Raw genomic sequence first — 26,688 nt, 5'->3', positions numbered from 1 at the left:
TTGTGTGCTCAATACATAAACCATGTGCAGAGCCATGTCGGGAACAGCTGGGGGGAAAGAGGCTTTTGTTCTGCATTTGCTCTATTAACTCTAATGGTGTTAGAGAGGCTTGACATCCATTTCATTAACTCTTATTGTTTCAGTGGGCACACATGGTCTCTCTCCCCCCCCCCCCCCCCTCCCCTCCCCCCCTCCTCCTCCCTTCCTCTCTGCCATCTGGCCCTATAAGGGTGGGCAAGCGAGGTGGTATGGGTATTAAACGTGTGTGTGTTGTGGCTGCGCACCGCTGGATTATTGTAGGGTCACATGGTGGCTGTTTGTCTGTCATTATTACGTGGCGTTATCATTGAGTGGGCGGACTACTGTTGTTCACCATACAGAACCAGAGCTATGGGAGCTCTGGGGTTTTTTATATTGGTTTTCAACAAACAACAAAAATAGAGTGAAACCACAATAATACATGAATGCAATGATACAGTTTAAAACTATCAAAAACTAAAAGGGTAGGAAGGTTAAACATCAAACAAAAAGTTATTTGTTTTTTCATGTATTTTTTCCCACCATCATAGCTGAGTATTATAGCAATATGTTAAGCATTGTTTGATATTAAGCATTGATATTACCAAGGAGTCTTTCTGGAATACTCACCATTGTCTGGAACTGGAGACATTCTGGAATACTCACTATTGTCTGGATTTGTCAATTATCTACGCTGGTGAAGTGATTGCATCATAATCAAAGAATACCATGAGAGAACACTAAGCAGCCTGAGGACAAACATAGCACTTTGTATTGGAAGCTCCATAGGAGATTAGTAAATAAAGCTAGTTTAGCTATTTTTGAGGGTGCGGAAATATTTTGTATTTGATATTCGAGACGTGTTAAAAGTAAAGTGGCTAACGTGACCAGTTTCTAATATAGCTGAAAAAGGTTGTTTTAAAAAAAAATAAATAAAAAAAAAAATAAAAAAAAATCAAATATCAGCATTATCATGTCAGTGTTACAGCGCTGCACGTTTGTTTTGCCTGTCTCCAGTGATGTTCCACTTTACCAGCGTAAAGGTCTAGTTAGTAGCAGACTCAGACATTTGTGAATACATGGCAGCAATTTAACCTTCGTTCTAAAAGCTCTGTGTTGGATCAATATAGGATGCCATTCTTCCCCTTGTCACTGTGTCGTCATAGTGAAGCTTACTGTCTGTAGAGACTCCCTCCTTTACCTCCCCCTGTTCTGTCTGTAGAGACTCCCTCCTCTACCTCCCCCTGTTCTGTCTGTAGAGACTCCCTCCTCTACCTCCCCCTGTTCTGTCTGTAGAGACTCCCTCCTCGACCTCCCCCTGTTCTGTCTGTAGAGACTCCCTCCTTTACCTCCCCCTGTTCTGTCTGTAGAGACTCCCTCCTTTACCTCCCCCTGTTCTGTCTGTAGAGACTCCCTCCTCTACCTCCCCCTGTTCTGTCTGTAGAGACTCCCTCCTTTACCTCCCCCTGTTCTGTCTGTAGAGACTCCCTCCTTTACCTCCCCCTGTTCTGTCTGTAGAGACTCCCTCCTCTACCTCCCCCTGTTCTGTCTGTAGTTCCTAGCGGTCCTGTTGTGTCCATAAGCCAGTAGTTGTCAGCCAGCCGTTCTTGAATTTCACATCCTATCCCCTTGTCCTCTTCAATAATAGTGTCATCGACATGTATAAAACGACTTTCCTCTTTCCTCTCTCCCATCCCCCTCTCTCTCTCTGTCTCTGTCTCTCTGTCTCTCTCTGTCTGTCTCTCAGATGAGTCGAGGGGACAGTCTGAAGGAGTCCTCCACCCTGCTCCAGTCCAGTCAGCAGCCAGGTTTCCGCTCAGAGCCCAGCCTGGATGGGAGAGAGGGCCCGGGGGAACGAGGGGGGGGAGGCGGAGAGAGACCCTCCGTGGGCTCGGTGGCCGTGGCGCCAGGCTCGGGGGGCATCCCTGGCTACTCCCTGGGGGGGCGCTCATACCCCTCCTTCTCTGACCCCACCGTTCTCTCAGGAGGGGGCGCAGCCTCTCGATCATCCAGCGTTCGCTCCGCCCACACGGCCGCCCACATTTCTGAGGGGACCACCTCGGCGAGCTACAAGAGCCTGGCTAATCAGACACCTCCGCCGCGCAACGGCAGCCTATCCTACGACAGCCTGCTCACGCCCTCCGAGAGCCCCGAGTTTGAGTCGACGGCCCCTGAGCTGTCTCCGGGGCGCCCCCGCACCCCTGCTCCCCCAGGGCCGGCCCCCGTGCTAGGCTACAGCTCGCCCTACCTCTCGGCCCAGCTCAGCCAGCAGAGAGACGCAGAGCTCCACCAGCCTTCAGCCTCCTCCGCCACCCTCCTCGCCTCCCCCCACCGCACCCACTACCTCCGCGCCTCCTCCTCTCCCCCGCCTCCCCCTGAGAGGGAGCGCCTCCTCCAGGACCCCCACGGCCACCACCACCCCCCTCCCTCCTCCTCGGCCCCCCAGCCCCCCCACCATCACCACCACCACCACCATCACCACCACCACCACAGCTCCCGGCCCCCCCGCTTCTCCCGACCCCCTCTCCTGTCCGACTCGGCCGCCCCCCACCAGTACCCCTACCGCACCCGCTCCACCGACACCCCGCTGGCCCCCTCCACGCATCCCCCGCGCTCCCCCCACCCCCCGCCCCTGGGCAAGTCGCTGTCCTACTCGAGCGCAGCGGCGGCGGAGATGCAGTACCGGATGGTGCGCAAGGCCTCGGCCTCGGCGGGGGCCGGGGGAGGAGGAGGGGGGGGCATCGGGATGGGAGGGGGGGGATCCGGGGGAGGGGGGATCCAGGCTCCAAAGTGAGTACCGCTCTTCACTGCAGCCCGCTGCCTGCCTGCCTCCTTCTTCTTCTTCCTCCTCCTCTTCCTCCTCCTCCTCCTCCCAGACTCCTGTGAGTGCTTCCTCTTCCTCTTCTGCCTACTAATTAACCAGTCGCCTGTGGTCTCTGGTGCTTCTGTTGTTTAGTTTTTTTATTTTTTCCTTTCTTTTTGTTCTCTCTTCATGCGTTCGTTCCTCCGTACTGTCTTGTCTGTCCGTCTCTTCCACCTGTCCTTGCCACCATCGCTGTGTGCTCATGTTTCACCACGTTGTCGTCGTACAGACATAGGTTATTACTACTTATTAAGTAGTAATAACCTATGTGGTAATCGTCTCTTATGGTGTCGTTTGTTGACGGTGCAATCTGACTGCTTGAAACTCCCAACGTGGTTTTAATCGCATTTTTAAGGTCACCTCCACAGTACCATTTCATTGACACGGCACGCGTTACGTTTATCCTGCCTTGTTGCAAGCATGATCCAGCATGTGTGACAGTTCTGCTGTTTTGATGATTGGATTGGTGTGTAATAGAGTCTTGTGTGAACTGTGTCATCCCTTGGTCATCCCTGCACGATGTGTGGCACAGCATTAGTTGACTGAAAGATTTAGATGTGCTGATTATGATGTGTGCTCTTTACTCCGCTCCTCTCCAATACCGATGACTTATTCCTCTTTTTCTCTCCCTCCCTCCCTCTCTCTTTGTCAGGGACGAGATTCAGATGAAGTCCTTCAGTCGGACCAACGGTCAGCCCAAGTCCTCCCTCTCCCAGTCTCCCTCCTCCTCCACCCCTTCCTCCCCCTCACACCCAATCAGTGTGTCCACCCGCCCAGGACAGGCCCATCCCAGCCCTGCTTCCACTCAGAGCCCCGCCCACAAGCCAGGGGGCGGGGTAAAGAAGGTGACGGGAGTCGGTGGGACCACCTATGAAATTTCAGTCTGAGTGACGGGCGGCCACTACGACCAATGGTGGCAGGGATGGAGGAGTGAGTCGCGGACGGACTGACGACGTGCTCCTCCTTCGCGGAACTTTCAGGAGAGAAGTGAGGAACGTTTCAAACGTACAGACGCTTTTAGAGGTGGATGATGATGAACTGTGAAGCGGCAGTCTTTTTTTTCCTCCTCTTCCTCTCTCAACACGCAACGGACCTTCTCTCCTTCGCTCAGAAACATGCAGTCAAGGAACGACAGAACGAAGAGGGAGGAGATGGAGACAACCAAACACTTTTGAGAACACAATATACCATTATGACATGGTGGGCCCAGCGTGCCAATCATATCCCTTAATAGCCGGGACTTTCTGACAATCCACCAATGGCTGGGCAGAATGACAAGGCCAGCTATGAACTTTGTGGGAATGATTGACAGCTGTAACTGGATTTGCCTTTTATTGGAGAAAAAAAGATCAACATGTTTAAAAAAAAAAAAAAGAAAAGAAAAGAAGAAAAAAAAAAGGAGAAAGAAGAAAAAAAAAAAAAAAAAGGAAATGTAGATTCCATTCATTCATAAATGTGTAAATGATCCATTGTCTGTACAGAATAATATGGTTTGGAAATGAATGGAGATTTCCACCTAAGAGAGTGACATTTAAAGCGGAACTTTGGGGCATGCTCGAGCCACTGGACCACTGTGATTGACTCTGGACCTTGCTGTCTTTTGACCAACACCAATGGAGATGGAGATGGAGAGGACGGTAGTTAAACAGCAGGGTGACAAAACGGTTAGGTTTTCTGTCAGTCTGTACTTAATGATGGAGCAGCCTTTTCTAGACACAAATTTAGAGCAATGGCCTTGGAAATCAAGGAACAAAAGTATTTGTTTTTTATTTTACTTATTTAATTTCTAAATGTTATTTTATATGAATTTATATATAAATATAGCTATTGATAAGATCAAGATTTTTTTAATGGGCTGAAAGGGATTTGAGTCAATTTCAGAATGGTAACCAAACTAAATAAAATACCTTTAGCCCATTTTTGTGGTTGGCTGCACAGGCCAGTCAAAGGCTGTTTGAGTTCTCAGCCAAAGAGTGGGCTCTGGAGTTAGATGGTTCAGCCAATGGGAACCGATGTATTTCATAAAGAATGAAGATGTAGCATTTTAAGTCCTTTGATACTCAGTAACCACTTATTGTGGGACACATTTCAGAAATATCCTGTTGTACTTTCTGATTGTTTACTTCTGAGATATGTAATGTTTGTTTATTGGTCCAGATATTGACATCTGTGGTTGCCTTTGACTAGTTGACCAATCGGGAAACAAAGGTAGGTTCACATGCTTAGTGCAACCAATCCAGAGAGAGAGAGAGATCCATATCAGCCTACTCTGATTGGTTAGTGGTTATACCAATGAGATAAGCAGCGGAAAATCAGTAACAGCCTTTTTATATTTAATTTGTACTTTTCATTTTCCTTTTGCAATATTTTTAGGACAATTTACAGGGGACTGCTTTAGACTGACAGTTTGTTTGGCCAGTCAGGAGCATAGAATGAACAGGCTGGGCTTGGACGAAGTGCACGACGCCCAATGAGAGGACAAGGATCTTTGACGGCCATCAGGAACAGCCAATGCCCTTGCGGATATGTTGGGTAAAGACAGGCCTGAGACATGGGTGTTTTAAATTGAAAAAAAGATGTGTACTGTGTAGCTCAGTGTGGGTGGGTGTGTGTGTATGTGCGTGTGTGTGTGTTTGAGCATTGGTAATAAACTCTATAAAACAGAGGTAGTGGGATTTATTTTTATTTAAAGGTAAGTATTCCATCTACATGGTATGCATTGCTTCGTATTCACGTTACATATGGCTCTCGCCTAGCTGTTTGCGCCCGCAACGGGTTTTTTTTTAGGGGGGGGGGTTTAACCTTGAAGTCGTTTGCGAACTTTTTCCTTTTCGTCATATACACATATTATGGCTAATGCACAGGGGCACACATACCGGCGTGTATAGTATGACCAGAAGGAGTCACTAACTGTTGAACCCCATCGTCTTTTACTCAGTCATAACCGTTAAGAGTCGTTTCTTTGGACTGTCCAAAACTGAAACCCTCTTGACTTCAACACCAGTCCCGCTGTACGAGGAAAAATCTCTCAATTCCCGTTTTGTTTGCGTCATTGAATTCATATTGTCATGTGTCTAACCATGCATGGATACTGTGTTTGGCCAAATATTCCCATTTTTTCATAAAACATTTTAATTTGCCATTCCCAATGGAAAAACTGATCTGTTGTCATTCTTCACTCTGTGTCTTTGTACCACAGCTGGCAATGTGAGGTCATGGTCATGTGGACCAATAGACCTGTGATGTTGTCGTTTGGCTGCAATGACGACATAATCACACATCTCGTCTGGACAAGTCCAAAACAGCATTTTAAGCAGGTTGAATTAGTAAGAACAGGACTGAACAAGCGGCCGTGGAGCAATTGTATGTTTCTTCCGGGACGATACGGCATGCTTGCTTCTAGACTCTTTCGAGTTGTGCAGCCTTGGTTGAAGTGTAGGGAGAGTGCCACACGGTGACGCTATAGCCCCATTCAGGTACTGGTCTTGTCCGGCTCAATGCTGATACACACTCACCGAACACTTTATTAGAAACACCTGTACACCTTCTCATGGTGGAGGTGGGGTAATGGTGTGGGGAATGTTTTCTTGGCACACTTTGGGCCTATTAATACCAATCAATCATCGCTTGAATGCCACAGCCTGTTTGAGTATTGTAGATAGATAGATTATTTATTTATCCCTAGGGGAAATTCAGGTTCCAAGTAGCTTAAAGACATAGAGACATCACACATAACATACACATACAACATAAGCAGGATTGTAAACAGGAAGTCTATATGAATACTATAGACAGATAAGAATAAAGATACTGAGAAAAATATACTGAATACTAAGTAACAAACAAGTCCACATTAATGTGCTGAGGCTGTATGATAAGGGTGACAGGGCAGGGACTGACGCTGTGGTACAAGATAGTTCAAGTATGATTTGGTGAGGTGCAAAAAGGTAAGGCAAGACAGTGCAATTATAGGTCAGGAGACCAGCATTAAATACTAAAAACTAAATACTAAATATGGGCTAAATAAGGTAATAATGTGGACCTGTTAGGAGAGGCCTGTGTGCATTCCTTCATGGCGCCCTGTCCCACCTCGACAAGACTAACTCTTATGTGAGAATGCTGTTTATTCACTTCAGCTCAGCATTCAACACCATCATCCCCTCCAAACTGATCTCCAAACTCAGGCAACTGGGCATCAACCCTTCCCTCTGCAACTGGATTCTAGACTTCCTGACCAACAGGCCGCAGTCTGTTAGGCTTCACAACCACACCTCCTCAACCCTCACCCTGAACACCGGCGTTCCACAAGGCTGTGTGCTGAGCCCCCTCCTTTACTCCCTCTTCACCTACGACTGCACACCTGTACATGGCTCAAACACCATTGTTAAGTTTGCAGACGACACAACGGTGATCGGTCTCATCAGCAACAACGATGAGTCGGCCTACAGGGAGGAGGTCCAGCACCTAACAGTGTGGTGCAACGACAATAACCTGGCTCTCAACACCAAGAAGACCAAAGAACTCATTGTGGACTTCAGGAAGTCTAAAGCTGGCGCACACACCCCCATCCTCATCAACGGGACTGAGGTGGAGCGAGTCACCAGCTTCAAGTTTCTGGGTGTCCACATCTCTGAGGACCTCTCCTGGACCCTCAACACCTCCACCCTGATAAAGAAGGCTCACCAGCGTCTCTTCTTCCTGAGGAGACTAAAGAAGGTCCATCTGTCTCCTCAGATCCTGGTGAACTTCTACCGCTGCACCATCGAGAGTATCCTTACCAACTGTGTCACAGTATGGTATGGCAACTGCTCAGCATCGGACCGGAAAGCACTGCAGAGGGTGGTGAAAACTGCCCAACGCATCACCGGTTCCTCACTCCCCTCCATCGAGGCTGTCCAGGGCAAACGATGCTTGCGTAAGGCACGCAGCATCGTCAAGGACATTTCTCACCCCAACCATAGACTTTTCACCCCACTCCCCTCCGGGAGGCGCTACAGGTCTCTCCGCATCCGAACCAGTAGGTTCAGAGGCAGCTTCTTCCCTGCGGCTGTCACCCTACTGAACTTGAACACTGCACCGACCTGACAACCTACTACCCCTGCAACCCCCCCCCCCCACCCGGACAATTGCACTACTACTCCCCTCCCCTGCTCTTACTCAATACCACTGCTCTTCTGTACATACCTGTCCATACTGTTCATAATGCACATACCCTTATATTTTCTTTAATACTACTGCACATACTGTACATACCTGTTTATACTGTTTATACGGCATTCCATATTTATATTTATTCTGCTATCTACCTCATGTTACTGTTAATACATATATACTGCTAGACTGCATTACCCATACAGCTCATATGCTGCTACACTGTTCATACTGTAACTATTTATTCTGCTATAATGCTACTGCTACTCATATACTGCTATACTGCACTGCTTATATTATACTGCACTACTTACTGATCATATATTGCACTACCTGTAAATACTGTTCATTGCACTTTCTGCTATTTTGCACTTCTGGTTAGACGCTAACTGCATTTCGTTGTCTCTGTACTTGTACTCTGCACAATGACAATAAAGTTGAATCTAATCTAATCTACCCATCTTCTAATGGCTACTTCCTGCATGATAATGCACCATGTCACAAAGCAAAAGTCGTCTGAAACTGGTTTCATGAACATGAAAAAAAAAAAAAAAAAAAAAAAAAAAAAAAAAGCCTTCTGGCATTACGACTGCCAATGGCCCCTGGTGTGAGCATTGTTTACTTCATCTTATGATGACTGTTGGATAGATGATTCCCTTACTTAAACAAATGTATTTCTTGTAAGTCGCTTTGGATAAAGGTGTCTGCTAAATGCCATAAATGTAAATGTAAAACATGACAATGAGTTAAGTGTTCTTCAGTGGCCTTCCTAGTCACCGGATCTGAATCCAATAGAACACCTTTGCAATATGGTAGAACGGGAGATTCACAGCTTGAAAGTGCCCCCGAAAAATCTGCAGGAATTGTGTTATGCAATCATGTTATCATGGACCAAATGTTCCTCAAATGAATGTTTCCAACACCTTGTGGAATCAATGCCACGTAGAATTGGGGCTGTTTTGAGAGCAAAGGGAGGCCCTACCCAGCATTAGTATAAATATGTTCTTAATAACATGCTCGGTGGGTTGGGTACATTTCTAGCATGTGCAGTATGCAGCTCTCTTTTCTTCTCAGACAATGTAGTCCAGCTGTCCTTTGCCATATTGCTTCAGACTAAGTTCTGGGACATTTACTGGGCCTCTCTCTGCAAACACACCCTGGCTACACCTTATTTAAGTAGCTCAGTAGCAGTATCATTCCTTTAATCTTTGCCAAGTCAATAACAACTTGTTGGTTTAGGTTCAGGTTTGGGCTGTCAGCTGCAATGGTTCCCACATTCGCATGACTCATAAGTGCTGGCAGAAAAGGGTGAGAAAACTCACTATCTGTCCACTGACAACATGGCTGGGAAAGTGGTACTGTTGGGTATGCTCTTGCTCCTCGCCCTTTCAGGTACAGTGATAATCCCGCATGGACAGTTTTGCAAAACATTTATTTAGATCAGGCTGGAGTTGTGTTACATTTGGTCTTGGAGGAACTAGAGCATGGCACAGGGAGTTTGTGCTGTTGTGGTAAGCGCAGGATCAAAACCTCTCATCGCCACGTTCCACTCTGTGGACATACGAAAGGCTAAAACCTCTGGTCTAGTCCTGCAAATTTGAAAGATCATTGTAACTGTAAGGTTTGTTTTGCAGGTGCAGAGGAATCTCTGTACAGGAAGGTAAGAGCATCTTCAATCGAGGTGCAATATGATCCAAGACTTGGCTTAATATGTGTCAGGGAAACCAAACTAATAATCAGGGGGTGTGGCTGGCTGCTTTTATGATGCGCATCATAATCATTTGCAAATTCCAAGTCGATTTTCATTTGTGTCTTGACAGCATAATCCCCTTTTATGAAAAAAACTAATTCTTCCTTCTTCTAGCATTGTCACTGCCAATGGCTCCTGGTCCGAGCATTGATTACTTTTTCTTATGATCACTGATGGATAGATGATTCACTTACTTAAACAAATGTATTTGTTGTAAGTCGCTTCGAATAAAGGCGTCTGCTAAATGCCATGAATGTAAATGTAATGTATATATAAAATGATACTGTTATACACAGTACTGTAAATTTGCTATATGTTGTTTCTTTCACTCTCAAACTGTGTTATTATGTATGTTGCAGCCATCTTGTGGTGATTTGGAAGAGATAATGGCTTGTCCTCTTAACTTGGCTCCGGTATGTGGGACTGACGGTAACACGTACGCCAACGAATGTGTCCTCTGTGTCCAGAGACAGTGAGTACAGCTGCTCCTCTCTCACGGCCTCCGAAGCAGACACACCAGACCAGCAAACCGATGTAGAATTTCCTAATTGGTTAAAATTCGGTTAGGGTTAAGGTCATGGTAAAGGGTTATGGTTAGGGTCAGTTTTAGGTTTTGACCCAGACGGTCAATGGGATGCTGGTCAGGAAGGTTCCTTTAGTCTCACCAGCACCTTGGCTAGGAGGCACATGCTGTGGTTTGTTAAAAGTTGAACGCACCAAGATCAAGGTACAAATCACAGATTTGCAAGGCAAATTTGAAACTGTGTAGTTCTTTGTGCAGTCAATGATTTGTTGCACTTTGCAAACATTATCATTATTCAGGTGTATTACAATGTGCATGCATAAAAAACTATTTGTCCAAAGTGATTGTCCAAAAAGTGATTGTTCCAAAATTCAGACTGAATATATAGGACACCTTCTGTTCTAACTTCTACCAACTAGCCACGGAGGACCATTTGCCCATGAGATACAACTTCATCTTTAAATTATCAACTAATTCTATCATGTTTAGTATAATGAGTTATGCTGCTCCAGTTTGTAGTTTAGAGCTTTAAAATAGTGCTTAAAGAGGGACTGCACTGGCTGCTTTCACCTTGATTTTTCTCCTCATTTTCAAAAGATGCAACTGAAAACTAGATGTGTTTCTTGGAGGTGTGGTTGGATGAGCCTGACATGTGTGAGGGAAGGGAGAGGCATCTAAACTTGCCAAGTGTTAGTGCTGAACGCTACGTTTGCACTGTTTATTATTATTATTGCTGCTATTCTTATTTTATGCCTTAAATTTTGCTGTCTTGTACATTTGTTTAGTATATATTGTATATTCTTTTGTATTGTATATTTTACATTGGTTGGCATTCTGCGGACAGCAAAGTAAGAATTTCGTTGTACAGGGAAACATGTTTTCTACTGTGCCAATGATAAAAAACACTTTGAATCTTGAATCTTGAATCTTGAAGTAAAGATGTACTGTACCAGCTCCATACTGAAATAAGGTATAGGAAAGTCCCGGAATGGTTCATAAAAAAAGTTCAAGTGGATGGGGAGATTTGGCGGGACGCCAGTACCTGGAGATGGCTGGTGGTGCCAGGTGGTGCCATAGGCTAGGTTTCTTAGCCAATCTTTCTTTTAGCGTTCCCCTACATTTCTGGTACATTTCTCCAAAAAACTAAAACGAAGTTTCAAGCCCTTTGTTCCCCCGTGTGTTTATTTCATACCACCACAAGATTGTACCTTTAAAGGGATGTTCCACCTTTTTAAAATGTTTTCCTGGTTTGGCTCTGACCGTGGCTGCAGTAGATTAGCCCAGACATTTTTTAGTTATATAATTTAGCTGCCTTAGATACTGAGTAGGGCCCATAGGGCCCCATTCATTCTGGAAATATGTCACCTTGAAATATGACACCTTGCAGACACTCCAAACCAACTAATATTATGACCGAATCCCCCTCTGAAGACTGTCTGAATTACATTTTTGAAAAGTAACTTTACTACACTGTACTTTAAAAAGTGAAATGCAAAAAGTGTATTACAGTGTAACAAAATTACTTTTCTGAGAAAAAAAAATGCAGACGAAGTCTTGGAATTATTTTCTGAATTAATGGTAATTAATATAACTACTCAGCATTTAAGGAAGCAACATATGCAACTAAAAACTGTCTGGGCTAATCATCTACACCCAAGGTCAGGGCCAAACCAGGAAAAAATTATTTAACAATAAATTAGTGCAGAAAACTGACAATTGCTATGTTTTCATCTTCTCTTGCCAGGGAAACCAGAGCGAACATCTTAATCTTGAAGGAGGACAGCTGCTGAGGCAGGAATTACATCATCAAACAAGTAGAAGCTTGAGTCATCAAGTGTCACAGAACAAGTGACACCATCACAATGTCAAAACAATGTCACATTAATTGGTAATAAATTAGTTGAGTGAGTTAATGGCAAACTCTCTGTGATTATAGAACTACATTGTCTTTTAAAGCCTTGAGTTATGTTCATGATAAATGACAGAACGACTGCACATGCAAGGTTTGATCCAGGCAGTGCGGCCAATGTGGACAAACACATATCAAGATTATTTTTTATTTAACCGTATGAGACCAAGGCCTCTCTTGCAGGTGCACCCTGACCACAATATAAATACCATTTCTAAACAACACATTAAATATACAACACAGTAAAAAAAAAAATCAATACATGATATGAAACCACAACATTTATATGTTTTATATGATTATTTCCAATTATACATCATAAAAAATTACAACATTATAAAACACAGTCACATCCTTCACCAACGAGGTCAATAATGATAGGTCATAATCATCCATATATTGAAAGTAAAGTATTTTGTAAATTACATCAGCGTTCACTGTCCAATAGCCAATATTAGAGATGAAAGGGTAAAAAAATCGTAACATTTTGTGTGTGTCTTTTCAAAATAAAAGTCCAGCTGCAATATAATCCTTTAATTATTGAGGGGGAACATTTTTGCTTGATTCTTACATGGGGAAAAGAAATGCCATGTGTTTGACACTCTTGCTCTAGAAGGCTACACCTAAGGCGTCCCAACATCCACAGTGATAGTTGTGAACAGGTCACCTTTCTCCAACTTGACCACTGTGTACTTGAGGGAGTTGATGCCGTCACTGTTTATCGTTGTTCTCGTGTGAAGTATCCTGTTGAACCTGCGTAACAAAACCAAACAATCTTAGATAACACATCTAGGAAGCAGAAAGAAAGCATAATGGCTTCCTTGACTTTCACTGATGTCTATTTGGTCCTCGTGTTGATTAGACTCCAAAGGCTGATGGAACACACCCGATTAACCAAATAACCGACAGTGTGAATCGCGCAGGGTCGTTAAATTTAGCTGGAACGCATTTCTCGAATGTTGCCTGAACATAATCCCGCCTACACAAGCCATTAATTATGTTAAATAAGAAAACGAAAATAAGAAAGAAAAGAAAAATCGAAAAGTGATAAATACTAACTGGACAATGTGATTACCACTGGTTTCATTTTTAAATTACAATTCGTTGGCGATTGAGTGCATGTAGGCGCATGGGAAGGCATCTTGAGTGAGGGGTGCTGCCATGCAAAAGCCACAATTGTATCCTTGAAACGGCTACATTTAAGTTGCTGTTTTCGTTATTTTTGCCCCATCTAATCATTGATTAATCATTGATTAGATGCATTGTGATGGAAGTATTCTCTCGCTTCGTCTCATGCACTCTCATTGTCGTTTCGCTCTCTCTCTCTTTCGCGCGCGCACACACACACACACACACACACACACACACACACACACACACACACACACACACACACACACACTGTGCAACCTTGCATCAGCTGAAGCCCTCGGTAACAAATAATCTATGGACTTTAACTGCTGTAGCTACATTTAAGAATATAAATAAATATTCTATTTTTTATATTCTTAAATTTAGCGCGAATATCTTCCCGTGCCTATGAGTGCACGAGAGCAGACACCTCTTGACCAATCACAACAGTGTTTATGCTCTCGCGCCAACGAATACAAAATTGCCGTTATACATTCTCTTCATCACTGACAGGTAAGCTTGTTTGTGAGAAAAAAATAAAATAAATGGATACATTTCTAATAAAAAAATTCAGCCCACACCCAGTGGCAACAGAAAGTTGTACTGGTACTACAAATGAAGCCCCTGCTGTTGGGACCAGCTGCTCAGGTCGTCCAGGTATGACCACCAGTTCTGATGCTAGCTGTAGCTCTGCTGGTGCTGCTCGCCAAGCTGCCACCAATATGGACAGTGATGACGAAGCAGCCCAAGAGCCACCGACCCCTGCCCCAGGAAAACACCAACCTGACAGGGAGGTTGGAGCCTCAAAGAGACGCAAATATAACAAAGTCTATATTACTATGGGGTTCACTTACACTGTGTGTTTATATAACTGTATGTATGCTGTCTTATTGACCAAAGCTCTCTGAAGAATGTGACCTCTTTAAATAAAGTATGAATAAAAACCTAAAAATGCATCCTGGAAAACCAGTGCCAAAGACAAACTAAAACCCTCAGACCCTGCAGTGAGTTTGACCCTAGTCCTGATGAAGTTTAAAGGCTTTACCTTCTTTTTCGATGTGGCTCCTTTATTATGTATTTTTTATTTCTGTTTAGATTTATTTGGGGTTTATTTTTTCCTTGTTTTCGTTTGAAGCTTTGTCTGATATCTGTTGTTTGTTTCGATGTGTGTTTGTGTGTTCTATTCCACAATGTTCTGATTTTGGTATGCTTACCTGTAACTGTTGGTGCTGTTGAAGGGGTCAATAGATAATTGTTAACAAAAACAAAAAGGCTTTACCTTTGAGGATTTGGTTCATTGTGTGCGTCTCGATTGTGTCTGATCATCCGATATTTTCCAATTTGGCCGTCCGGGCGAGATAGCGTCATGCCTTTCAAAGTAATCCTGTGAGAGTTACAAACAATGGGCTTTCAATGATGTAGCTAGCTCCTCAAACACTTCTTCAATGTAGTACAGTACCACTGATTGAAGACAATGTAGTCGTAAAGTAACTAATGGGTGTAGTTCTGTAAATGTGTGGGGGCATAAACTATGGTTAGGGCATTTCTCAACCTCAGTCCTGGGGTATCAGTAGGTTGTGCAGGCATTTGTTCCGGCCCAGAACAATTACAGTGCCCTCCGTAAGTAATGGGACAGTGAAGCATTTTTTCTTCTCTTGGCTCTATAGTCCAAAAGTTTGGATTTAAAATCAAACAATTACTATGAGGTTAAAGTATAGATTACCAGCTTTTATATGATGGTATTGTTGTATACTGGTTCCACAATTTAGAATTGACAACACTTTTTATACATTGTCCCCCTATTTCAGGGCACCAAAAGTAATGGGACAATTGGCTTGACAGGGGTTTCCGTTTAGTCAGGTGTGTTCTGTCACATCATTTGTGCAGGCATAAGAGAGCTGTCAATGTCTAGTCTGTCTCTTGGCTGTGTTTGCCTTTGGAGTCTGTTATTGGTGTCCGACAAATAACAATGGCTGAAATATCAGAAAAAAATCAATCAGAAACATAGCTAAGACCTTAGGCTTACCCAAAACAACAGTTTGGAACATCATTAAAAAGAAAGAAAGCACTAGTGATCTCAGCAATCGCAAACGGCCTGGTAGGCCAAGGAAGACTTCTACAGTGGATGACCAAAGAATGCTAATTATATTTAAGATAAACCCTAAAACAACTGTCCCAGAGATCAGAAACACTCTCCAGGAGGTAGGCGTGAATGTGTCTCCCATCTGCAGAATACGTCACCAACCAAACTACAGACCCTTCACTGCACTCGTTATCCTCAAAAAGGACGGTCAGGATACAGTTTGCTAAAACGTACTTAAGAATGACTGCAGAGGTCTGGAAAAAAAGGTCTTCTGGACAGATAATATTAATATTTCTTGACTGGCCAAGTCAATCTTCAGATTTAAATCCAATTTAACATGCATTGCATTTCCTGATGATAATATTTTAGGCAAAAGGACCTCAAAACAAACAACAACTGAAGATGGCTGCAGGACAGGCCTGGCAGAGCATTAACAGAAAACATACCCAGTGTCTGGTGGGGTCTATGGGCCGCAGACTTCAGGCAGTTATTGCATACTGTATGATTGTCATCCAAATAATGAACATGAGTGCTTAATTTGGACATTATATCTGAATCTGAATCTGTCCCATTACATTTGGTGCCTTGAAATATGGGGACTATATGTATATAAAGTGTTGTAATTTCTAAATGGTGAAACCAATATTTACAAATAAAATACAATCTGATAATCTATACTTTAACCTCATAGTTATTAGTTATTTCAAATCCAAACGTTTGAAGTATAGAGCCAAATTAAGAAAAAAATGCTTCACTGTCCCATTACTTACAGTACGGAGGGAACTGAACATCTTGTTCAGCGAACCCAAAAGCTTGATGATTAGTTTAATCATGTTTGTGTGTGCTGGGCAAGCCAGCCTGCAAACTCTGTGGGGCCTCAAAAAGAGAAAACAGCCTGCTCTAGAACATGGTCTCTTGGTCTGTACGACACCCTGCATTTCTGGTTGTGTCAACTTTGAAAAGAATGAAAGACAAAATTACAAAAAGTAAAAATGATGTCTCCAATTCCTTACCTGTTGGAGATGTCATCATCTTCACCACCCCAACCCCAGTAGTCGTTGGGAAAGCCATTGATTTTCTGGTATTGTTCTTTATTCAGTGCCGTGACACCGCCAAAAATACTACTGTAGGGCAACCTGTAGTATTCCAAAGTACAGCAGCATGTTTATTCCTGCTTCACATGTGGCTTGAATTTCTGACATGTTGGAATTGGAATATTTTATTCTATTAATTGTCTAATCTATGAATCGAGTGAGATCCAGAAAGAAGGTATTCAAACCCTCCGAAGGTAGGCTACATACAGAGTGACTGAATTTTAAACAATTTTTTAAATAGCCTACTGGCATTACGACTGCCAATGGCCCCTGGTGTGAGCATTGATTACTTTGTCTTATGATGACTGTTGGATAGATGATTCCCTTACTTAAACAAATGTATTTGTTGTATGTCGCTTTGAATAAAGGCGCCTGCTAAATGCCATAAATGTACAAATTTAAATGTAATGAGACGACCACACTAAACGTATCCTCAAAGCCAGTACAACCAAGTCAAAACTGTTGGATGTTATGAATGTTGATCTGATGAATGTGATGAATGTTTTCGCAGATGTGTGAACCTGCTGTCCTGTCACCTGACGTACAGCTGCAACGTTGACTTAGAGTGCCCTGACTGATCTGAACGTTATGCTTCTTCAACAACGGTAAGTGATCATCCAAGCTAGCCGTACTGTACCTAAAGCCGAAACTGTCTACAGCCACAGACAGGTGTCGGGGCTGGCTAAAGCATTTGTAGGCGTTGCGGTCATCCATGGGAATGAGGTCCACGTCACTGAACACAAAGCAGTCATAGTCGTACTCTTTCAGAGCCTCAGCGTAGCCAATGTTCATCAGTTTGGCCCTGTTAAATGTGCCGTCTCCATCCTAATGAAAAAAAAAAAGGATTACGCCCAATACTTTTGATCTTTGTTACACAACAAAGTTTTGTGTCTGATTGTTGAATACAGACCTTGGTTAAATACATGTTTAAAAAATACTTGTTTTTCAATAGTTTTGTGTATCGAAATCATTTCTGTTATGAATAGAATTTCTGTTCGGGGACAGACACCATGCAATAAATGGCACAACATTAAAGCCTTTATATCTCCAATGGTGTATTGTAGGTCTCCTTACTTTACCTGATTGATAACATAGATGCCATAGTCCAGCTGTTGGCGCTGCAGGAAAGGATGGAGATAGTGAATCCAAAACTTAAGGTGCTCATGGCGTTTGCGGAAGGGTATGATGATGGCAACTTTCTGGAGAGCGATGCAGTCATCCGGCTGATAGCGGCCACCTTCCATCACATTTGGGTTTTCATTCCTTGACGAATTCCAGCTTCTCGGTGTGGAAAATTCAACCCTAAAAGGCCCAACTGCCGACGAGGAAACGTGTTAGCATCAAAGACATAACCGACGCTCACTGCTGTTCACCGCGATTAGGGCTCGGTTTGATGAACATTGTATTTCTTTGCCTGTTGTATCCAGATGTTCCTTCTTTGTTTCCCCTCCTCTGATCACATTCCCCAGTAACAAAATAGTGTTTTCAAACATTACATAAACCCTTTTTGTAAAAGACGCAGTAACAGCATGACATCTTGTGATGTCTTGTGATGCATCTTGTGACAAGGTAGCTTTCACTTTCATTGACATTTTGAAAATAGATCAACCATGATGATGTGTTTTAGAAGACATGTTTTAAAAGACACGTTTTTACCTACCAAGATGAGGGGATGGATCTGGGCAGCTTTTAGATTTCTGCAACCTGTCTGAAAAAAGATTATTGAATTAAGACAATGGTTGAGTGGGTTGAAATCCAATGGGAGCTGTTGTCCACCCCAGAAACTAGCAACATACATTAGTGGAAGTTGCTTGACAATTAAGTGCAAGTAAGTGGAAGATATTTTATATTATAAATTCTGTCACACATGTTTTTATTTGTGCTTATTGGCAAATATTCATGAGGGCAGAGCATCTCTTCAGACTGCGCATGTACGTAGCAGTCACTCTCCTTAAACAAAGTCTGTTTTTTGCAGATTGGCATGCTAACATGTTCCGGTATGTGTGGCGAAAATATCAGAAGACCCTAGACATTACACAAGTTGAGCTCAAATAAATAAGGACAATGTGCAGATATTAGTATTAAACAAATGTTTTAACCAAAGCGACTTACATTGCAGTGACTGCATACATTTCAGTATATATGGTCCCAGCAGGAATCAAACCCACAACCTAAGCGTTGTTAGCGCCATGCTCTACCAACTGAGCCACAAAGGACCACAGAGGATTCATTAAGTGAATTAATTAATTAATATTTTTGAAATGTGTACTCCAATTACCTTTATGGGAATCTTTGACATACAAAAAATACATACAGTGTGGTTGCAGTACTGGAATTATTGCAGCAAATGTTATGACAGTGCTTGCCGTTGGGCTGGAGATGTGGCAAATCTACTTTGGATGACTTGGTTTGTAAAAAGTAAATGTTGAAATGCTAACCTTCAGAGCTTTCCCTCAACCCGCACCGGCCCCTGCATTTCGTTTGGTGTATGTATTGTTTGGTTATGCTTTTGGCAAGCGTTTCCGTTTTCGAATTAAGAGAACCTGTTGTTACTTCTGTGGGAGAAAATAAAGCAGTTATTAGTGGACATGCTTCAGCAAGTCCTGCAGAACACGTTCTTAGAATGATTACACAACAATGCACTCTCTTGGCTACCAGTTATACCCCAGTAAAACCACTCTCAACCATTAAACCAACCATCCCTCTACCCACTGCACTGAACTACCCCAGGCTCATCCTATATATCTATCTATGACCTTCTAAGATACTATCTATCTAACCTACTATCTTTCCAACCTTACATCTATCCAACCTTTCTATCCAACTACCTAGCATTCATTTCAACAGTCACTACTGCTTCACTCAGTATAACCCATACTCATGGGTTATCATTGTTTTGATCTTTCTATACCTCCCCTCTCTCATCCATCCATCCTCTCATTCATCCATTCATCCATCCATCCATCCAATCAACCAACCGAACCAACCTATCTCACTTTCTTTCAACTCCCCAGAAAATCTCAACCCTGATAAAAGGCTTTCTGATACCTATTAAACCTTTTAAACTATGAAGCTTTTTTGGAACTACCTCTGGCTCATCCTATCTTTATTTTATTGTTTTAATATGTTTTTAGGGCATTTCTGCTTTATTGGGATAGAGACAGTAGAGACTGACAGGAAGGATGGGAGAGAGAGGAGGGATGACATGCAAGACAGGTCGAGGGTCGGAATCGAACCAGGAACCTTGAGATTATGTGGTATGCGCATTAGTGTTCTACACCACTAAGCGCCCCCTGGCTCATCCAATCTATCTATCTATCTAGCTAACATTCTGTCTATGACCTTCTAACCTTTCAACTACCTGGCCATCGTCCTTTCACCAGTCACTACTGCTTCAATCAGTATAACCCATACTCATTAACCTCTTCACTGTTTTGATCTTTCTATACCTCCCCTCTCTCATCCACCCATCTTCTCTTTCACCTGTCCATTCATTCATTCATCCATCCAATCAACCAGCCTAACCAACCTATCTCACTTTCTTTCAACTACCCAGAAAATCATCATAATGTGTTTCAGCTAGCATCCACAAGGGAGAAATGTAACTCAAGGCAACATTTATAGCCTATGTCCCGTTGGGACCACATCTACTGAGAAATGTATGCACTCACTGCAATTTAAGTCGCTTTGGATAAAAGCGTCAGGTAAATGGCTTTTTTTTTTTTTTTTTTACAGCAAGCATCCACAAAGGGGAAATGTAACTCAAGTCAACATTTATAGCCTATGTATTTTTTATAAACAAATCCTAGTGTAATTATTAAGCGTTTGTTTTGTGAAAGGGGAAGGACAATTGCTGTGAAGAACTCGACGTTGTTATGAATAAATGTTTAAAGAAATAAAAAAAAAAGATATGCAATATTCCCTCTCCATACTGCGCGTCACGTCCCACTGCACGCACATCATATCCGATGGCCCACTATCATGCTGTCCAGTTTACCTCAACTCCTTGCGCTGTCTCTGAAATAATACTAAAATAAAATAAAAACTTTTGATAACGAATTAAACAGGCTAAGCACAACTTCGTCTGCGCTGCTGGGATACAGATGTGGGCAGAGCCACAACGATATAGAATGTGTTTGCATCCAAAGGCAGCTGTCTTGCCAGCGGAGTGGCGGCTACTGTGCCGCTTTAAAAAGACGATTTTGTAAACGATTCAAACTATTATACTCAAACATATACCGACATATATAAGTTATAGTTATTTAGCTTGCTAGGTTTATTTACTCAAACTATGTTGCTGACGACCGAACAATACCCAAGCACCTGGCTTTCATTCAGTGGCTGGCTCACACTCATATCAGACTGACATCTTCGGATGGTGGCATCTATATCTATATCTATATCTATATCTATATATATATCCCGTCGTCCACACTGTTAATTGTTATTGTTGGTTGTTGCGTTGTTGAGGAGTTGCTTGCCCTAAGGCATTTCTTTACACAGTATTATGTATATTGTGTAAACGACTATTAAGATAATTTATTTAACTTAACCTATGCTCTAGGCAAATGTGAATTACAAATTGAGCTAAATTCATGAACTATCACAAAACCTTTGTCATTGAGTCAAAGTAGTATGCATCAACCACTCACACTGACATAATAATATGACACGATAATGGGCAGTTGACGATGTATATGATTTTTTGGACCTGACCTTTTTGCCGCACCCTCTTTTACGCGTTTTGCCGCACCCTCTTCTACGCTAGATCTGTCACCTGCGTAAGTCAAGTCGGGAGGCTACACAACTAGCGCGCATTAGGATCCCCAATTAGCCCAATTAGGATCACCTTGAGTCAGCTCTGTGATCTGGCATTACAAGTTGTCATGCTGTTGTGTTGGCAACAGGATGGCACCAACCTTTATGCCACCACAACGCTACGTTTAACAGGTTAACGCTACGTTTAACCTCATTACAGCCTAACTTAAAGGTTATGTACTTTGGACTCATAGGCTACTAAATTTATGGCCACCGTAGCTTACAGATAGGGTGTTTATTGCAGCAGGCCCTGATTAGGGGAAATGTTTTGTGGAACTGTAGGTTACTTTTGACTGCACGATACAATACAAATGCTAATTAATATGCATTTAGTCAAATTATGAATTGAGGACGGAGTTTACGCAGTATTCCTTGGTGTTCGTTTCTATTAGTGGTGTCGGTCAAGGGGTAAGGAAATCTGAGTACATAGGCCTATTGACAACTGTGCATCTGGCCCGCCTTGGATTTACTTGAAACGAATTAATAGATACAATTATTTACCGTACCACTATTAGGCTTAATTGTAGGTTATTTAATTTAAACAGATCAATATGTATGCAAAGTTACAGTACTTACCTATGGTGTACACGTGGTCCATGACGAATTGTTTTGAATAGTTACGTTGCATCATTGACATTTCCCGTAAATTCACAATAATGTATTGTGAATGATACGACAACACGACAATCATACTCAGAGTGAAGAAGATCAGTAGCAAAACAATAATTTTTTTCAGCATCTTAAAGCTTCGAATCACAAGCTGCCACAAATCCGTGTGCCGATTGATGAACAAACTTATTTGCCAACAGCAATGTCAAGCAAAATGGGCAAGACAATGTTACGTAGTTCCCTCTCCAATGATAATCGGAATGAAAAAGGTGCCAGGCTCCTGACAGGTCCCGGCGGTGCGTTCATTGGTAACCAAGTCAACCAGGTGGACCAGACTGTCCAGTTTTTCAAGTCAACATGTAAAAGATACCTCAAGGAGGAGCTACCAATACGCTCTGACATACTCTGGACAGAATTATTCAAAGCAGTGAATGTTTTGATTATTCAAAGCAGTGAATGTTTTGATTATTCAAAACAGATGGGTCATAGATTCAACAGAGACTATTCTTCTCTTTTGATATGGGGTATGAAGTGTAACTAACTACCTGTTCCCTGCCAGCCTGTCATGGTTGGCAGTCACAATGCTAGAAGAAGGAAGGATTACTTTTAAAAAAGAAAAAAAAGAAAAAAAAGAAAGTCGAGAAACTGTACATACAGTAGGGCTCAAAGCACAAAGCAACGCTATTATTATTATTATTATTATTATTATTATTATTATTATTATTATTATTATTATAACTTAGTACCTTCGGAAAGTATTCAGACCCCTTCAATTTTTCCACATTTTGTTGTGTTATAGACTCAATTTAAAATGGATTAAATTAAAATCATTTGCCATCAATCCACACACAATACCCCAGAATGACAAAGTGAAAATAGGTTTTTAGAAACTTCAGTAAATTTATTAAAATTGAAATACAGAAATACGTCATGTACATAAGTATTCAGACCCTTAGCTATGACACTCTTAAAATTAGCTAAAATGCAAAAATGTCATCAACAAATCACTCAATAAGTTGAATTGAGTCCATCTTAATGCAAGGATAATAGTTCATGTAATTTTGGAATTAATATCTTTGTTTCTATCAATGTTTTTATAGGGTCTCTGATTTGCATAGGACTCAGTTACACACTGTGTAGATTAGGATGTCACAACCAACTCAGCATAATTTTCTCTTGATCCTGACAAACTCCCCAGTCCCTGCCAGTGACAAACATACTCATAACTTGATGCAGCTACCACTATTCTTCACACAAGAGATGGTGCGGAAACTGCATTGCATGTGCTGGATTTGCACCAAACTTAATGCTTTGTAGTAAAAACAAATAAACACATCTCCAGCCACTTTCTTTGCTGTATCACTTGAATTCATTGTTGCAAACACAATTATGGATATGAGAAAGATTATTTTCCATTAAGGGATTCTTTTTGGCCACTTGGTTATAGACCAATTTTGTAGAGTGACTGAGATGATGTTGTCCCATAGAGCGTGCTTTTTCTTCTCACTTCTTCTTTCTTCTTAACTTATTGAGTGATTTGTTGATGACATTTTTTAAGAATGTCATAGCAAAGGGTCTGAATACTTATGTACATGAGGTATTTATGCATTTCAATTTTAATACATTTATCGAAATTTCTAAAAACCTGTTTTCACTTTGTCATTCTGGGGTATTGTGTGGTGGATTGATGGCAACTTCCTTTAATTTAATCCATTTTAATTTGAGTCTATAGCGCAACAAAATGTAGAAAAAGTGAAGGGGTCTGACTACCAAGTGGCGTAGCACACTAAGGCGCATACCATATCATCGCAAGGTCCCTGGTTCGATTCCGGCCATCGACGTGTCCTGCATGTCATTCCTCCTCTCTCTCACCCATCCTTCCTGTCAATCTCTAATATCTCTATCCTAATAAAGCAGAAATGCCCTAAAAACACACACACACACATATATATAAATATTATTTATATATATATATATAAATAAATAAAAGTCAGCACTGTAGTATTTACAAATCATATCACCAAGATTGACAATTTCTCAGTCTCACATCAGCACACTTGCACTGCGTTGAGAGGTGTTCCATTATTTGAGGTGTGTCCTTTAAAACAGGTGTGTCGCAGCCGAGTCTTTTGGCTTGGTGCAGAGGTGCCTGCTTTAACGCGTTTTTCAAGTTCGTTTACATTTTCTGCACGCTGTGGGATACAGTGACATGCCCTGCTGGAAAGGTGAGTGAGTATTAACACACCAGCAAGTCAGTGGAGGCTGGTGGAGGTAGAATATCATCAGGAAATGTTCCTATTCTTGGCCTTGAAAAGCTCCCTAGGTGCTATGGCGGTATGTTTGGGGTCATGAAGTGCCATCCAATGAATTTGGAGGCATTTGCTTGTACTCGAGCAGACAATATGTTTCTCTACACTTCATAACACAATCAACAGTAACATCAATTAAGGCAGTTATTGTGGCAGCTATACATCCCAAAACCGTAGCACCCCCTCCATCATGTATCACAGATGAGGTGGTAGGCTGTAAATCTTGGGCAGATTTTTTCTCCAAACTTTCCTTTTGCAATCACTCCTTTTTGAGTATAACTAGTGGTTTGCACCTTGCAGTGAAATGTCTGTCGTTCGGCTGGCGACGTATTCTGCTGACACATTCACACCTACCTCCTGGAGAGTGTTCCTGATCTGTGGGACAGTTGCTTTTTAGTTTTTTTCTTAATTATGGTGAGCATTCTTTGGTCATCCACTGTAGAAGTCTTCCTTGGCCTACCAGCCTGTTTGCGATTGCTGAACTCACCAGTGCTTTCTTTATTTTTTAATGATCTTACAAACTGTTTATTTTGGTAAATCTATATGGGGACTATGTATAAAAATGGTTGTCATTTCTAAATTGTGGAACCAATCTGAAAAAAGAAAATGCAAAAATGCGTCCTCTTTCCAATACTTATGGGGGGCACTGTATAACAGAGATCAGTGGTTTTACCACTATTGTATTTTGAATTTGATGAAATTTTTAGGACATTTACATCAACAAACAATCATTTGCAAAAGAGCCACCAGCCTGTCTTATAAGAGTTAAGTGATTATACTTGGCTGTTAATCGGTTAATTACTTGTCTGACCATAATGTATAAATTGTATACGATCATGTTTGTTCTCTATTCAAAGGCCACACAACGAATGTATATTAGTGACATTACTATAGTGTGATTCATCTCTCTAGATGTGAGTGTTCATTAACCAGGTTTGGTTAGATTTTTATTTTGGAAAAATAAACATACAGCATAAAATGCATCCGATCCCAGAGGACAGCACATAAAAGCATTACTAAAACCCTTATTTCCAATGTGGTTGACAACAAAGTTGCATCCATCCTTACACGTTCAGGGCTGCGCGAAGCCCACAGATCGCATCGCTCACCGGCTCTGCAGCCCACAGACCGACCGGCCCATACACCAGCCCCACAGCCCACAGATCGCGTCGCTCACCGGCCCGCAGCACACAGATCCACCGGCCGACCAGATTTTGGTGCACCAGATGGCCAGTCCACTATTGGTACTTGGTAAGGTCCATGTAATATCAAAACTGAAAAATATACACTATACAGTATGTCTGTCTATAGTTTCTAATATCTGTCTGCCTGCCTGCCTGCCTGTCTGTCTGCCTGTCTCTGTCTGTCTGTCTGTCTGTCTGTCTGTCTGTTTGCCTGCCTGCCTGCCTGCCTGCACACCTGCCTGCCTATCTGACTGTTGAGGTAGCACTCAAAGCACTGTTGGAAAACCCGAGTCAAGAATGAATTTACAGTGAGGTGGTGTTGTGAGATGGTTAATGATAAACCTTTGGTGGTGTATAGAAACTAGGCTTTGGAGGGAAGCCAAAAGGTAAATAATTCCATGGTTATCTCTGACAGAGCCCTTTGTTGACAGTGTTATTGCACAGTAACATGCTTATCAATGGTATAACACAAGGAACCAGTAGGGAAGGTTGATTTTATGGGATGGGGGGGTCAAAGGTACGTCACATGGTCGCAAGTAGGAAACCAGACTTTGACAGTTACCGTCAGTTTTTTTTTGTTTTAATGACTGTTGGTTTTCTTCCTGCCTTCCTTCCCGACAGTCTTCCCAACAATGATAAGAGGCCCCAACAACATGTGAGTACACAGTTTTTCTCTGTTGATATGGGGGATGAAGTGGAACTAACTACCTGTTCCCTGCCAGCCTGCTCATGGTCCAAATTGTGCTCTTTACTTGGGTTTTTTGTTTGGTCTCCAAAAGAAAACAAGGCTTTTTGAAATAATGTGTGCTGTCTCTTGCAAGAGTTGAGCTGTGAAATGTACCTATTATTTTTGTATTTTGATTTGTTCTTCAATTACTTGCTTGTTGCTTGCTCGTGTAATCCTAGGATGGCATGACACCTAAAGAAATCGGTTATTCATCAATAATAAATGCTAGATTAGGTATAGATTTTTCTGCCGACGAAACCAACTGTTGTACTGTATTGTAGGCCCACACACACAAGTTCATAGTTTTTTTTAACTCTTTTACTGTAGCTTTGATTACAGTCAATTAAGGTCAATGAACTGAGGTTAGCCTATTGTTTTGTTTTCTTCTTATTTGGGGGCAGACATGAGGAATGTAGAATGCGGAAACCCATCTACTGTTTCTTTGCAATTAGACTGTTTACATGCATTGCAATAAATCAAGCTTACATTTAGGGTTCTGATGGGGTAAGAAAGTTTAAC

The 26,688-nt window shown here is 42.2% G+C and overlaps 3 protein-coding genes across 5 annotated transcripts in view; 2 read left to right on the top strand and 1 right to left on the bottom strand.

The window, feature by feature from the left end:
* zdhhc5a (zDHHC palmitoyltransferase 5a) overlaps window positions 1-5,546 on the top strand; it is a gene marked incomplete at its 5' end in the record, with an annotated part of 10,627 nt that extends 5,081 nt beyond the window's left edge. Inside the window, 2 exons of the mRNA XM_083692923.1 lie at window positions 1,766-2,808; window positions 3,534-5,546. Coding sequence (XP_083549049.1) covers window positions 1,766-2,808; window positions 3,534-3,768 — 1,278 coding nt within the window. The 3' untranslated portion in view covers window positions 3,769-5,546. The remainder of the gene's footprint in view (window positions 1-1,765; window positions 2,809-3,533) is intronic.
* A 3,805-nt stretch (window positions 5,547-9,351) lies between these two features.
* Window positions 9,352-12,220, top strand: spink4 (serine peptidase inhibitor, Kazal type 4). Its single transcript, XM_083692647.1, has 4 exons — window positions 9,352-9,424; window positions 9,667-9,692; window positions 10,142-10,254; window positions 12,050-12,220. Exons 1-4 carry the CDS (start codon window positions 9,373-9,375, stop codon window positions 12,093-12,095), a joined length of 237 nt encoding a protein of 78 aa, XP_083548773.1. The 5' UTR covers window positions 9,352-9,372; the 3' UTR covers window positions 12,096-12,220.
* Window positions 12,221-12,348: 128 nt separating this feature from the next.
* b4galt1 (UDP-Gal:betaGlcNAc beta 1,4- galactosyltransferase, polypeptide 1) lies at window positions 12,349-22,218 on the bottom strand. Of its 3 annotated transcripts, none has more exons than XM_083692644.1 (8): window positions 21,917-22,218; window positions 18,961-19,077; window positions 18,183-18,230; window positions 17,602-17,837; window positions 17,160-17,347; window positions 16,442-16,564; window positions 14,625-14,729; window positions 12,349-12,967 (listed from the first exon to the last, which is right to left on the bottom strand). In XM_083692644.1, exons 1-8 carry the CDS (start codon window positions 22,077-22,079, stop codon window positions 12,838-12,840), a joined length of 1,110 nt encoding a protein of 369 aa, XP_083548770.1. In that variant the 5' UTR covers window positions 22,080-22,218; the 3' UTR covers window positions 12,349-12,837. The 3 variants fall into 3 exon arrangements, with proteins under 3 accessions (XP_083548770.1, XP_083548772.1, XP_083548771.1); XM_083692646.1 differs by having other exon boundaries at window positions 18,183-18,226; window positions 21,917-22,216; XM_083692645.1 differs by lacking the exon at window positions 18,961-19,077 and having other exon boundaries at window positions 21,917-22,217.
* Between the last annotated feature and the right edge of the window lie 4,470 nt (window positions 22,219-26,688).

This window comes from Argentina silus (genome assembly GCF_951799395.1).
Source record: "Argentina silus genome assembly, chromosome: 21".
NCBI classification, from domain to species: domain Eukaryota; kingdom Metazoa; phylum Chordata; class Actinopteri; order Argentiniformes; family Argentinidae; genus Argentina; species Argentina silus.
This window is presented reverse-complemented; position numbering and strand designations above follow the sequence as displayed.